The sequence below is a fragment of the Rhinopithecus bieti genome, unplaced genomic scaffold (assembly GCF_001698545.2).
Source record: "Rhinopithecus bieti isolate Rb0 unplaced genomic scaffold, ASM169854v2 scaffold_11964, whole genome shotgun sequence".
NCBI classification, from domain to species: domain Eukaryota; kingdom Metazoa; phylum Chordata; class Mammalia; order Primates; family Cercopithecidae; genus Rhinopithecus; species Rhinopithecus bieti.
Genome location: NW_016807677.1, coordinates 4,972,065 through 4,987,043, shown reverse-complemented (window position 1 = coordinate 4,987,043; position 14,979 = coordinate 4,972,065). Strand labels below are relative to the sequence as shown.

Here is a 14,979-nt window from a genome sequence, read left to right as displayed (position 1 = left end):
TTCTTTCTCTCTCTTTTTCTTTCTTTCCTTCCTTCCTTCCTTCCTTCCTTCCTTCCTTCCTTCCTTCCTTCCTTCCGTCCTTCCTTCCTTCCTCTTTTGAGGCAGAGTCTCACTCTGTTGCCGAGGCTAGTGTACAGGGGCCCAATCACAGCTCACAGCAACCTTGACCTCCCCGAGCTCAGGTGATCCTCCCACCTCAGCCTCCCCACTAGCTGGGGCTACAGGCATGCACCACGATGCCCAGCAATTTTTTTGTAGTTTTCATAGACACAGGGTTTCACTATGTTACCCAGGCTGGTCTTGAACTCCTGGGCTCAAGTGATCTGCCCGAGTTAGACTTCCACAGTGCTGGGATTACAGGCGTGAACCACTGCTCCTGGCTGATTTCAAGTTACTAACCGATATCACCAGAAACAAATAAAATAAACAACGGTTTTTTTTTTTTTTTTTTTTTTTTGAGACGGAGTCTCGCGCTGTTGCCCAGGCGATCTCGGCTTACTGCAAGCTCCGCCTCCTGGGTTCCCGCCATTCTCCTGCCTCAGCCTCCTGAGTAGCTGAGACTACAGGCACCCGCCACCTCGCCCGGCTAATTTTTTGTATTTTCAGTAGAGACGGGGTTTCACCATGTTAGCCGGGATAGTCTCGAACTCCTGACCTCCTGATCTGCCCGCCTCAGCCTCCCAAAGTGCTGGGATTACAGATGTGAGCCACCGCACCCGGCAACAATGGTTTTTTTGATCAGTGAGAGCTGGCTCCAGCACATGACTGTGATTTCAGCCTTGTGAGACCCTGAGCAGATCCATTCATTCTGTTCCTGGACTTTTGACCTACAGGACTGTGAGTTACTAGATGAGTGCTATTTTAAGCCCATAAATTTGTGGTAAATTTTTACGCAGCCATAGGAAACTAACTCAATGCTGGTTAAATCCTCCTTACAGATGTGAAAACTAAGGCTTAGAAGCAGTAAGGAGTTTGACCAAGGCCATGAGCATCCAGCAAGTGATGAAGCTAGGATGCACAAGGAGATAAGTCTGACACCAAGGCCTGGGACCTTATATCTTATGTTCTATGAACGCCCATAGAAAACCATGACACATAAACCACAAAAGGCCAGAACCATGAGGGACTCCATTCCCTTGTTTATTTGTTGACTTTTTGGGGGCCATAAAATGTGCATTATTATTAAAAATGAAATTCTAAGCTAGAGGAAAATCAAATGCTGAGTATGTCTTTGGACTTGAAGTGCCACCTCTGTGGTTAGCTTGATATTGATTTCAGAGGAAAACACTGTGAAGTAACAGAAATTTCTCATTAAATGTTTGAGTTTGGCTGGAATGTCCATTTCTGCTTTTTTCCTCCAGCCTGACCAGATGTGCTCAGAAAATTTAGTTCCCCGAATATGTACATCTGTCAAAATTCCTGTCAATTTTAGCATGACTGCCAAGGGAGTGAACAAAGAGAGTTAGCGATTAACTTCAAAGAACTTTGTTGGAGAGGAATAAAGATATTTAAGGCCTATTTTGTGAACTAATTGCATTTGCATATTTATGGGATTTACTGATATAGCAGTAATTAAAAACTATTTAGTAGTCTTAAAGGACGCATAACTCAGTTGCTGTTTGCATAATAAACACTTCCTTATTATGTGTGCATAATAAACCCTCTCCCCTTGCTTCTTCCAAAAGACATCGGTCGATCTAATAGGTGCCATATCTTACTTGAAAATAATGGAGAAACACGGTGCAAAGGCTCATGGGGATGTGAAGCGGGGACTTCTAAAAGAAATATATTTTCAGGTACTTTCTTAATGATAGGCTTGGCCTGAACTTCTGTAAGAGAATCACAGATTCAAATCCCAGAGTATGTCTTTGTTTCCTTTACCCAAGTAATGCTACTTAAGAAGTTCAAATACTGTTGGGTGAGGTGGCTTACACCTGTAATCTCAAAACTTAGGGAGGCCAAGGTGGGTGGATCACCTGACGTCAGGAGTTCGAGACTAGCCTGGTGAAACCTTGTCTCTACTAAAAATACAAAAATTAGCTGGATGTGGTGGCACGCATCTGTAGTCCCAGCTACTTGGGAGGCTGAGGCAGGAGAATCACTTGAACTTGGGAGGCGGAGGTTGCAGTGAGCTGAGACCACATCACTGCACTCCAGCCTGGACAACAGTGCGAGACTCCATCTCAAAAAAAAAAAAAGAAGAAGTCCAAATGCCTAGCCCCTCATGATTCCAAATTTTGACTTAAATATACTAATCTGCTGGAAAAGCTGGAATGAAACTCACCCCCACACTCATCCTTCCAAGGATGATGTCTGGGGAATTAGCAGAAACAATGCAGGTAAAAAGCTTTCTCTGGGTGGATGTATTAGTCTGTTCTCACACCGCTATACAGGCATACCTGAAACTGGGTATTTTATTTTATTTTATTTTATTTTATTTTATTTTATTTTTTGAGACAGAGTTTTGCTCTTGTTGCCCAGGCTGGAGTACAATGGCACGATCTTGGCTCACTGAAACCTCTGTCTTCCGGGTTCAAGCGATTCTCCTGCCTCAGCCTCCTGAGTAGCTGGGATTACAGGCATGGGCCACCATGGCCTGCTAATTTTGTATTTTTAGTAGAGATGGGGTTTCACCATGTTGGTCAGGCTGGTCTCGACCTCCTGACCTCAGGTGATTCACGAGACTGGGTAATTTATAAAGAAAGTAGTTTAACTGACCCATAGCTCTGCATGGCTGGGAAGGCCTCAGGAAACTTACAATCATAGTGGAAGGGGAAGGGGAAGCAAGGCAATATCTTCCAAGGAAGGGAGAGAGAGAGAGAGAGTGAGAGAGAAAGAGAGAGAGAGAAGCGGGAAGCACCACACTTTTAAACCATCAGATCTCATGAGAACTCACTATCATGAGAACAGCAAGGGGGAAATCTGCCCTCATGATCCAATAACCTCTCACCAGGCCTCTCCTCTGACACATGGGGATTGAAATTTGAGATGAGATTTGGGTGGGGACATAGATCCAAACCATATTAGTGGCTGAAAAATGCTGTATGTAAGAATAGTGAGGAGACACCATTTTCATGAAACATTAAAGGGTGGGGAGAGGAGCAATACCAAACCTAAAATTACCGAGTATTAGCCGGGTATGGTGGTGCATGCCTATATTCCTAGCTACTGGGAAGGCCAAGGCGGGAGGATCACTTGAGCTCAGGAGATCAAGACCAGCCTGGGCAACATACTGAGCCCTCAACCCTACTAAAAAGAGAAGAAATTAGCCAGGTTGTGGTGGCACACACATATACCCCCAGCTATGGGAGGCTGGGGTGGGAGGATTGCTTGATGCTGGGAGATGGAGGCTACAGTGAGCCATGATCACACCACTGCATTCCAGCCTGGGTGACAGAGTGAGACCCTGCCTCTTGAAAGAAAAAAAAAAAAAAAAAAGAGCTAAAAGTACTGAGTAAACAAAGTCCAGACAGGGCACTAAGGTTAGAAAAAGAAAGATCTAAGCCAGCTGACAGTACAGAGCAAGGCTGTCAAGGAAAGATCAGGAAGCATTGTATATAAACTACTTTGAAGACAAGTCACTCACACAAAATCATTCCCATCTTGACATAATTCATCAGCCAGTAAAGAGCCATAATGGGCGGGATTACTAGACTGTTGTTAAGTTAGCTAATCAAAGTCGTAATGTACCTGTATTACACATCATTAGCAGTGGCCTTCCAGTAACAGATGGGGATATGAGAAAGTGCAAAGAAAAGGGAGGGAAGCATGTCCCCAGAAGGTTTGACTTAGAGTCATAGCTTACTAAAATACGTGGCAAGAATGCAATATCCATCGTCACCTCAATTAAACCTTTGCATAAAGGGATGCTTCTGCATTGCTTTCCCATAAAAAGTGCTACCTACGTAGCTATGTTGCCTGTAGCTTGCCTTTCTCTTGTCCTAATTCATTCCATAAGTAGAAACTGACAATTCAAAGAACTGATAGGAAGAGCTGAGACTTTGAGGGCCAGATCAGTCCTCTATGATCTTGTCTCTTAATGAAGCCCCATTTATCTGCTCACCCTCTCTAAAGGGTATTTCTCAGATAAACTTTCCATAACTGTGTACCAAAGTTCCTCCACCAAGTTGCATTTAAATTTCTCATTCTTCTGAAATATTTTCAAATGTATAGCAGAAGTGGAGGGATAGTAGAAAGAATTCCCCCAGACCCCCACAATCATTTGAGAATAAGTTAGCAACATGATGTGCCTTATTTTTTTTTTTTTTTCTTTGAGACAGAGTCTCATTCTGTCGCCCAGGCTGAAGAGCAGTGGCATGATCTTGGCTCATGGCAACCTCTGCCTTCTGGGTTCACACGATTCTCATGCCTCAGCCTCCCGAGTAGCTGGAATTACAGGCGTGTGCCACTGTGCCCAGCTAATTTTTGTATTTTTAGTAGAGACAGGGTTTTACCATATTGGCCAGGCTGGCCTTGAACTCCTGGTTTCAGGTGATCCACCCACCTAGGTCTCCTAGAGTGTTGAGATTACAGGCATGAGTCACTGTGTATGATCTTCCTTCATTCTTGAGTACTTAGTGTGCTGGTCTTACAAACAAGGACATTCTTTTGCATAATATCGATACAATTAAAATCAGGAGACCAACATTGCCACATTGCCACATTACTACCATCTAATCCACATACCTCATTCGAGTTTCAATTCTTCCCAAAATGTTCTTTATAACAAAAGGATCCAATTCAGAATCAGATATCGCACTTGTGTCTCTTTAGTCTCCTTTTGTTTGATAGGTTCCTCAGTCTTTCTTTAAATTTTATAACCTTGGCACTTTTGTGTGTGTATGTGCTTTTGTTTTGGAGACAGGGTCTACCTCTATTGCCCAGGCTGGAGTGCAGTGGCACAATAACAGCTCACTGTAGCCTCTATCTCCTGAGCTCAAGTGATCCTCCTGCCTCAGCCTCCCAAGTAGCTGGGACTACAGGAGTATGCCACCACATTAAACTAATTTTTTATTTTTTTGTGTGGAGACAGGGTATCCTTATGTAGCCTAGGCTGGTCTCAAACTCCTGGGCTCAAGCAGTCCTCTCACGTCAGCCTCCCAAAGTACTGGGATTACAGGTGTAAGCCATTGCGTCTGGTTCACCTTGGCACGTTTGAAAATGCCTGCTGTTTTGTTTGTCCCACAGTACGGCATTGTCTGATCTGGTGTTTCCTCCTGAATAGATTCAAGTTATGAATTTTGGGCAAGACTATACCAGAAGAGCTATGGATGCTAGGTGAGCTTGTTACTATCAGGGTGTCATTCTCCTAGGCTGCTAAGTGGACAGAGCTAGGGAATATATGTATATATGAACATGTGTAAACGCACATTACATTTGTATTTATTTCTTTTCTTTTCCTTTTTTTTTTTTCATTTTTTTTTTGAGACAGAGTCTCCCTCTGTCTCCCAGGCTGGAGTGCAGTGGCGCCATCTTGGTTTATGGCAACCTCCGCCTCCCAGTTCAAACAATTCTCCTGCCTAGCCTCCCGAGTAGCTGAGATTACAGGCACGTGCCACCATGCCCGGCTAATTTTTGTAGTTTTAGTAGCGATGGGGTTTCACCATGTTGGTCAGACTTGTCTCAAACTCCTGACCTCAAGTGATCCACTGGCCTCGGCCTTCCAAAGTGCTGGGATTGCAGGCGTGAGCCACCGTGCCCAGCTTATTTGCATTTATTTATGTATTTAGCGAATGTACTGAAAACCATGGGTTCACACTGATACCTCCGAAACCAAGTCAACACCACAGGGTTATCCTAGTTTTCTCTCTTTCTATATATACTGCTCCCTTCACCAATGATAGGAAAGCAATTAGGCTACATTTTATTGGTAGATGAAAATTAGGTGGAGCACTTCATGGACTCTAAACAAGGGACTGAGTGATGAGGAGATTTGGAATCAAATATATACTTTCTCCCCTTCATTTGGCTCAGTGAAAATTTACATCAAAATTTGCCTCTATAATCTCATTTTTAATAAAAGAGCAGGCAGATGTTGGAAATGGTATCTTTTTTCTTTCTAGAGCATTTTGGGGGGGGTCTAGAAATGGAAAATAGTGTTATTGTATAGAATTATGCACCTTTTTCCTTAGTAATGAAGAATGAATGGGTATTCAATCAGAAAGTGAAAAAAAAAACTTTTATTAAATGATGTTGAACTTTAATAGTTTTAATCTTTAATAAGCCTAGAAGCATCCTTTCTAGAAGGTTACTTTGTGAATTGTGAACAATGAAAATTTGAGAAGCCCTCCTGTTTATCAAAAATCAATGTTTCTTTTAATTAACGGGGCTTAGGAAAAACAAAAAGCACTTTTCCACTGCATTGTTTGCAGTTGTTCTTCATTAGACAATACCAGGTTTCCATTAGTCTTGTGTAATTCAAGAGCCCAAGAACCATTGTCAAATGCTGAAGATGTTACTGCATAAGTCTGATTTAGAACAGCTATTTGGATTTCAATTATTAATGAAATTAGTGTCCTGAATGTCAGCAAGAGCACTGCCTTAGGTAAAGGCTGTAAAGGAAATCATATTAGTGTGGAATTTCCTCTCCTTAGGGGCTCCTCTTAGATTACATTATTCACTTAGCTATCTCCTGTCAGGAAAATGGAAATGTTAGCCACAGTTTGATCCTGGGGCAGAACCAAAGGGAGAAGTTAAGGGATTTCATCATGGCATCAATTCCAAAACATTTGCATGGTGCTGGCATTGCCTTTTGTCCCACTGAGTGTTTACAAAGTAGCACCAGTGAGGATAGCATCAACTGGCAAATGGAGAAGGAGGAGAACAGAGTGGAGAGGAACCCTGTTAGGAAAAATTGAGCGGCATTCCATCTGGTAGGCAAGTTTGCGTTGCTCCTTTTTAGGATCTGCCTAGGAATGTTGGCAAGCGTGATGGCTCCCCTGTGGGCCTGCATCCTGGTGGCTGCAGGTGAGTCCTTTTCATGATTTTACTAGGCATTAAGGATTAACTCTCAGAAGATAGAGACAACATTTTTGTACACTGTGCCGCAGAACTTCTCAGGCGTGTTTGCTTTTATTCATCATCTGTAAAATGCCAGTCCTGTGAAGCTACATTGAAAACAATGATTTGTTTCTGACTTTGTTCCTATGATTGCAAATACACACACATACAGCATTAGACTGTGGGGCTTTTTACACGTAGCTGAAAGTATGCTCTGAAATGTTATAATTGCTTGATAAATCTCTGCTTCTCTAGAAATCAAGCTCTCTACAGCTTGATTGAGAGTTTGGGGCATTCTTTTTCAGATTTGCTCTTATGTGTGGATAATATGTTTTTATTATCCAAAATAGTCTTGGCTTCATTATCAGCTGTTAGCAGCCCAGAGAAAAAGTCCGTTAGATTTGTCATAGCTACAGACATAGGTATATCATTTTGGTATTAGAGGCCTTAACATCTCGCCTTACAAAATCTATGTAGGTGATGAGTATATCTCTAAAGACAGGCACTGTAAACTTGCAAGTTTTGAATTTACAATTCCTCTTAAAAGTAATTTAGAAGTTAATTTTTTTTTCTAAATTTCTAGAACTATACTTCCATGGCACCAGTATTAACTCTATTGAATTGAATCATTTTAGTTAGGATACAATTGATTCTTAGTACACGTGCACAAATCAAGAATTTATGATTATGGTGGTGTTTAGCAATACCCCGCTTTCTTGAGGTTTCTCCTAGAGCTCATATCTGAATTCTGAAGTTTTAGAATGTAACTGGAAGTGGAATGAGTCAATTACAGAGATGAGTTAGAAATTTGGTAGCCAGGAAGCTGGAAATGATTTTTTTATTGGGTAGAGAAGAAAAATAGCCACTTATCAGTAAAGTATAAAAATCTTGGATGTTGAACATAAAGGATAAAAGCATATCTTAATGGTAAAAAATAAAAACAGAGGAAATGTCATTAAATGCCAAATGGGTTTCTTAGCAGAAAATAATTGTGAGCGTTAAACTAAGATAAAATAGAAAAATGAAGGTAAGAAAACAGACTAAGTTCTTAACAATATCTCTCTAATGTTTTCTATTATGCATGATTTTTGTTCTAAATGTAGCAGAAATAAGTGTTTTAATAGTGCCTGACAACCAGTGCTTTACTATAAATCATTCCGAGGATACTTGTTGCAGAAAGATCTGCCCTGTGGAATTTTACTGGGTTTTACTATATTTACTTTACATATTTTACTGTATTTACAAATCAAGATAATTTGCAAATGTAAGAGCACTGAACCAATCCCAGGGGGCAGTGTGTTGGTATAGAAGGAGGCCTGAACAAGGAGAGCCAGCTAATTCCTGCTTCAATGCTCACCAGCCACGTAACCCTGGGAAGTCAATTAATCTCTTAGAGACTCAGTTTTCCTGTAAGTTAACTTTATTTTGGGTATTCATGACAATCAAATAAGACAGCATTGTTAAATTGTAAGGTGCAATGCAAATGTAAGATATTATTAACCTGAAAACACATACAGAAAATACCACTGGCTATTTCTGTCCAATAATATACTCCACACAACATGTCAGTCTTCTTTTTGAAAGGTTACTTGCTGTTGTTCCTAATATTCTGAAGGAGCCAGGTTACACTTAATCATGTAGTGTCATGATCAAGAGCTTGGGCTTCAAAACCAGTCCAGCTGTGTGTAAATATCACTCCCTTCGCTTGCAAGCTTCATGACCTTGGGCAGTGCTAACCTCACTATGTCAATAGTCCCTCACCTGCAGTAATAGTGCACTTCTCATAGATCTGTAGAGTACCTGTTTCATAAGTTTGTTGGGAACGTTGAAGGGGATCATTCATGTGAGGGCTTAGCCTGGTGCCTGGCATACAGTCAGTATTCAATCAGTGTTTGGAATTCAATACATAAATCTCATTTCCTTTTAACCTCTCAGATATATGTGTAACTCTCTTAAAATCCTAGAGATACATAGCAACTAAAGCAAGAATGGCGCTTTCCATCAAAGTGCCCTGAACACTTTAAGATAGGTGCATGGGAGAGTAAGTCATTAAAACAAGGAAAACAAAGGAATAATTGTATTGTGTTCTTATCTTCTTCTTTTTCAATCTCTCTTCACCTACAAGTGCTTCATAGGTCAGTCCCTAACACATTCTACTTTCCAGAAATCTTACAAGTGAATTATTTGAAGCTGATTATTAGCATTCAAGAAGGCAATTTTGGTGAGGAATCTTTTCTGGGTCTGTTGATAGCTTCCATCAGTGTCTGTTGAAACATCACTGAACTGTGAGTCATTTAGTGCTTGTGTGAATGTCACATTAGCTTTCAAGGGGCATAATTTACTGTTAATTAATGGTCACTTAAATCCTTAATCTCTCTCCTGTAATTGATCTTTCTCCTCAGGCAAATTTGCATTCATAGTAGAAATGTAATTTATTATTTCTTCCCATCTTAAACAAAGAACTCTTTCCCCTTTTGGTTTATTTAAACACGTTTCCATTTGCTTATTATTTTTCTCCTTTCAGTGCTTGATTCTCTTTTGTTCCTAGTCCTAGCTTCCAGAACTTTCTCTTTTTAACCAAGACTTTGACCCATTCTAGAAAACATGGGTTTATCCATAGGGAACCTGTGGATTGGTTCCTAGACAAGATCACAGAGGGGAATTTGAGTCTTTGTGAGCAGACAGTGCGGGGACCACATACAGAATTATGTTTTAATGCTGTCTCAGGTAGTTTCCTGTATTGAAACATGCTCATTTCGGTGTTTCCCCAACTGAGACTTGAATTGGGAGCTTCCAAGCGAGGTAAACGTGAAGCTGCCCACAGCAAAGTTGGCAGGAAAAGCACTGGGCCAGCTTTGCTTTGTGCTCCCGACTTCCCTCCCCTGGGGTATACCAGCAAGAAATGTTCTCAGGTAGAGAGATTCACAGCACACTTTTTGACAATAACAGCTCACAAAAACCCTACAAATGATGTCTGATGCAAGCCACCCACCTTAGTCCTGCACGCCTGAATAGCTAACGCCATTTTAGGCATCTTCTTGGGTGAATAGTTAGGAAGTTAAAATGCTCATTAGATTCCCAGTTCCGACGGTAATGAAAGTGTATACAGAACTGTCCACAAGGAGTCTGGCATTGCACCTCCAGCATTGTTGTTAGCATTTTGGTCACACTGACATTGTTAAATCATAGAAATTGCTGCCTGTGGCGGCAAGTGACATGACATCATTCATAAAGAAATGGGTATAAACAGGATTGTCGCACAGGGAGAAGCGATCTCATTTACAGTTTCCTGCTGGATCCCTCATACCTTCGGCAGCTCATCAAAATAACCATCAAAACCACTGAGAGCCCAGGCAAATTCACACGCAGGACACTACAGAGAGATTTCACTCACGCACTTTGTCAGGAGGTGTACAATTTGCTTCGGTCCAATGACTGAGTGAAGCTTTGAATCCCCTAAGGGCTGGCAAAGCTTGTGAACAAAATATCTTTCTGCAATTCAGAGAAAGCCCTCACAAATTTGTCACTTCCCATTGCTGGTGCTCATTTCTCTTGCTTCCCTTCCTCTGGCCTCCCTGGCCTCGACACCAATCACAGCTCCTCTGCAAATCAAGATTTTTGGGTCAGAAGAAATGGTTGTTCCCTGGAACCAGAGAGAATTTTCTCAAAACAAAGATCTCATTTTCTGACAAGTGCATTTTATTTAGGGACAGATGAAATGAGAAAAGAGATTTTTGAGGAGAAAAGTACAAATTTGGGCTCCCGTTAATCCCATTATCTAGAAATCCATACAAGTTTTGGGGTTGATGGGTTTGTTCAGGTTTTTTTTGCTAGATCTTTCCATCGAATTTTGAATTACAAATGAAAAATCAAAAGAAAAACCAAGGCGGGAGTGAAGTTTTGGCTAAGTGTGTAGGTGGTTTTTTTCTAGATGCTAGGAGAGGATGATACAGGAATAAAGAAATTATTCTGTCTCCAAAATGCAGGCCTGTTGTAAAATGAAATTGTAGGTACAGTTTTGCAGACTTGGAGATGGCGTTGATTTACTTGTTTTTACAATGAGATTTCTCCATTGGGCACTTAGGCCATCAGCTTACTTTAAGCGTTTGCCAAAGGCCGCACCAACTGGCTGTGAATTGATGCAGAATTTGGCGAGCTGAAAGCTATATTCTAGTAACAGCCACCGAGTCCTGAACAGTCTGAAACCTCCTAAGGAAACCAAGCCCCTCTTACTTTATCTTCACAATGATAGTTTCTTTTCCAGGAATTCTAGCCACAGATACACATCATCCCCGGGATTCTGCTGTGTATCATCTCAGCAAGCAACTATTACAGAAATATCATAAAGAAGTGAGGCCAGTTTACAACTGGACCAAGGCCACCACAGTCTACCTGGACCTGTTTGTCCATGCTATATTGGATGTGGTAAGGACCATCTTGCCCCTTCCTATTCTTGTTAACGTCTTTTAAAAGACATGCAGGAGCCTAGGAGAGGTCATATTTTCGAGACTGTAGTTGAACTGGCAGGGAAGTTGTGCCAGATTCATTTTAGCAGTTAGGTAAAATATTCATTAGGCAGATCATGCTTTCTAGTCCCCAGTAGACACTGTGAAGGGCAAATCGTCTAGATCATGGAATTAAGATGTTTTAAGAAATGTGAAACTGGGTGTGGTGGCTTATGCCTTAATCCTAGCACATTGGGAGGCCAAGGTAGGCAGATCACTTGAGCACACCAGTTGGAGACCAGGCTAGGCAGCATGGTGAAACCCTGTCTGTGCATAAAATACACAAACTGGCCAGGCGTGGTGGTGCATATCTGTAGTCCCAGCTACTCAAGAGGCTGAAGAGGGAGGATAGCTTGAGCTTGGAAGGTTGAGGCAGCAGTGAGCCATGATCATGCCACTGCACTGCAGCCTGGGTGGCAGAGCCAGACCTTGTCTCCAAAAAAAAAAAAAAAAAAAAAAAAAATATATATAATAGTAGTAATATTATATATATCAATATGGCTAGATATATATATTACTGTGTAAATATATAGTGGTATATAGATCACAGTACATATTGTATGAATATTGCTGAAACCAAAAATAGTAATAGGTATTTTATCCTGTGGTTCACATTTGTTAATGATAATAACAGATTTAAGAGGAGATTCACTACTTATTGCTTGAAATTTAAAAGAGAGAAAAATGCCTTGTTATCTTGACTTCATTAGGGGGCTTTTGCATCTAAAGCATTTGCTAAGGATGTTGGGGAGAATTTGTTTATTAAAGCATCCTTTTTCTCTTATATCTGAAAGATAGGCTGTGGGAATGAAATGAACCCTGTAAAGTAGTTGTCAGAGTTCTTAGGAAGCCATCAGCAAGCAATGGTCCTGATGGTTAGCACCCCTACCTCTTCCTCCTTTTTTCTAATTACAAAATCTTCTATTTCAATTGGTTCCAGAGTCATTTTGATTTCACTCTCCCCCCTTTTTTTTTTTTTTTTTTTTTGAGACGGATTCTCTCTTTGTCGCCCAGGCTGGAGTCCAATGGCACGATCTCGGCTCACTGCAACCTTTGCCTCCCAGGTTCAAGCGATTCTCCTGCCTTAGCCTCCCTAGTAGCTGGGATTACAGGCATGTGCCACCACACCTGGCTAATTTTTGTGTTTTTAGTAGAGACGGAGTTTCACCTGTTGGTCAGGCTGGTTTCGAACTCCTGACCTCAAGTGATCCTCCTACCTTGGCCTCCCAAAGTGCTGGAATTACAGGCGTGAGCCACCGCGCCCAGCGATTTCTCTTAAAAACAGACTTTACTGAGCTTGTTTTGTTAAAGTAATTTAATCATTGTTTTTCCATTTACTTCTCAAAAATTGTTTTCTAATTGAGGTAAAATATACATACATGGAAATACACAGATCTTAAGTGTACAAGCTGACGAGTGTTGCTAATTACGTATACCCATATAACATACATACATACATTTATTTATTTATTTATTTATTTATTTATTTATTTATTTTGAGACAGAATCTGGCTCTGTCACCCAGGCTGGAGTGCAGTGGCACGATCTCAGCTCACTGCAACCTCTGCCTCCCGGGTTCAAGGGATTCTCCTGCCTCAGCCTCCTGAGTAGCTGGGATTACAAGCATGCACCACCACGCCCAACTAATTTTGTATTTTTAGTAGAGATGGGGTTTCACTATGTTGGTCAGACTAGTCTCGAACTCCTGACCTCAAATGATCTGCCCGCCTTGGCCTCCCAAAGTGCTGGGATTACAGGTGTGAGCCACCATGCCCAGCTATTTATTTATTTTTTGAGATGGAGTCTCACTCTGTTGCCCAGGCTGGAGTGCAGTGGCTCCATCTTGGCTCACTGCAACCTCTGCCTCCTGGGGTCAAGCCATTCTCCTGCCTTATCCTCCTGAGTAGCTGGGATTACAGGTACCTGCCACCACACCCAGCTCATTTTTATATTTTTTAGTAGAGACAGGGTTCCATCATGTTGGCCAGTCTGGTGTTGAACTCCCGACCTCGAGTGATCCGGCCACCTCAGCCACCCAAAAGTGCTGAGATTACAGGCGTGAGTCACTGCGCCCGGCCATGTAACCCATATCTCTATCAAGATACCAAAGATACCCTAAAAGGTCCCTTATTCCCTTCCTAGTCCATCCCCATCCTCTTCACCCACAGAGACAAATACTCTTCTGATTATTTCTTTCAGCAGTAATTAGTTTTGCCGGTTGTAGAACTCCATGTGAATTCAATTTTATTGTGGGTATTCGATTGTGTCTGGCTTTTACACTCGGCGCACTTTTTCACTCGGCATTTTGAGGTTCACTTGTGCTGTTGTGTGTATCAGTAGTTTATTTCTTTTTCTTAATAAGTAGTATTCAGTTATGGCTATATCATGATTTGTTTATCCATTCTCCTGTTGACAGGCATTTGGGTTGTTTCTAATTTTAGGATAGTACGAATAAAGCTGCTAAGAATTTTCTTGTACAAGTCTTTTTGTGTATATGTTTCTATTTCTTTTAAGTAAAACCTAGAAGTTCTATGACTGGGTCACAGGATGGTGTACACTTAGTGAGAAACTGCCATACTGATTTGCAAAGTGGTTGTGCATTTTACACTTCCACCAGTAAGCTATGAGAGTTCCTATTGCTACACATACCCACCAACATTTAGTGTTACCCGTCTTTTTAATTTTAGTCATTCTGGTAAATGACTAGAATTTCATTGAGGTTTTATTAAAATTTCCCTAATGACTAATGATTCTGAGCTCTTTTTCATGTGTTTATTGACTACTTATAGATCTTTCTTTGTGAAGTGCCCATTTAAGCCTTCTCTTATTTTTAAAATTGGGTCATTGGTTTTTTGTTTTTTTAATATTATTATAGATTTATAGGAGCTATCTATACATTCTGGGCACAAGTCTTTTGTTAGATATGTATTGTATTATACATATTACCTCCTATATTATTATATAATATGTAGTTATATCATTATTATAATAACATATAATATAATAATTATATAATACATACGCATATTATATAATAAATGTTTATTCCCAGTCTGTGTCTTGGCTATTCACTTTCTTAATGGGTCTTACAATGAATAGAAAGTTTCAAATTTGCTGATGTTTGTTATGGTTCGAATGTGTCCCCAAAATTTCTTTCTTTCTTTTTTTTTTTTTTTTTTTTTTTTTTGAGACAAAGTCTTGCTCTTGTCCCCCAGGCTGGAGTGCAATGGCACGATCTCAGCTCACTGCAACCTCCACCTCCCGGGTTCAAGCGATTGTGCTGCCTCAGCCTCCCGAGTAGCTGGGATTACAGGCGCCTGCCACCATGCCCAGCTAATTTTAATTTTGTATTTTAGTAGAGACGGAGTGTCACCATGTTGACCAGGCTGGTCTCAAGCTCCTGACCTCAGGTGATCCGCCCACCTCGGCCTCCCAAAGTGCTGGGATTACAGGTGTGAGCCACCATGCTTGGCCT

The 14,979-nt window shown here is 41.1% G+C and overlaps 1 protein-coding gene across 4 annotated transcripts in view; it reads left to right on the top strand.

The window, feature by feature from the left end:
- The window catches only part of HTR3B (5-hydroxytryptamine receptor 3B), a 50,090-nt gene that overhangs the window by 1,414 nt on the left and 33,697 nt on the right, over window positions 1–14,979 (top strand). Inside the window, exons 1-5 of one of the 4 annotated variants that reach the window (XM_017883014.1) lie at window positions 735–837; window positions 939–1,796; window positions 5,225–5,277; window positions 6,902–6,966; window positions 11,264–11,424. In XM_017883014.1, the coding sequence (XP_017738503.1) occupies window positions 1,728–1,796; window positions 5,225–5,277; window positions 6,902–6,966; window positions 11,264–11,424 (348 nt within the window). In that variant the 5' untranslated portion in view covers window positions 735–837; window positions 939–1,727. Of the gene's footprint in view, window positions 1–734; window positions 838–938; window positions 1,797–5,187; window positions 5,278–6,901; window positions 6,967–11,263; window positions 11,425–14,979 lie in introns of those variants that run through there. The other 3 variants (XM_017883013.1, XM_017883012.1, XM_017883011.1) reach the window with 3 other exon arrangements.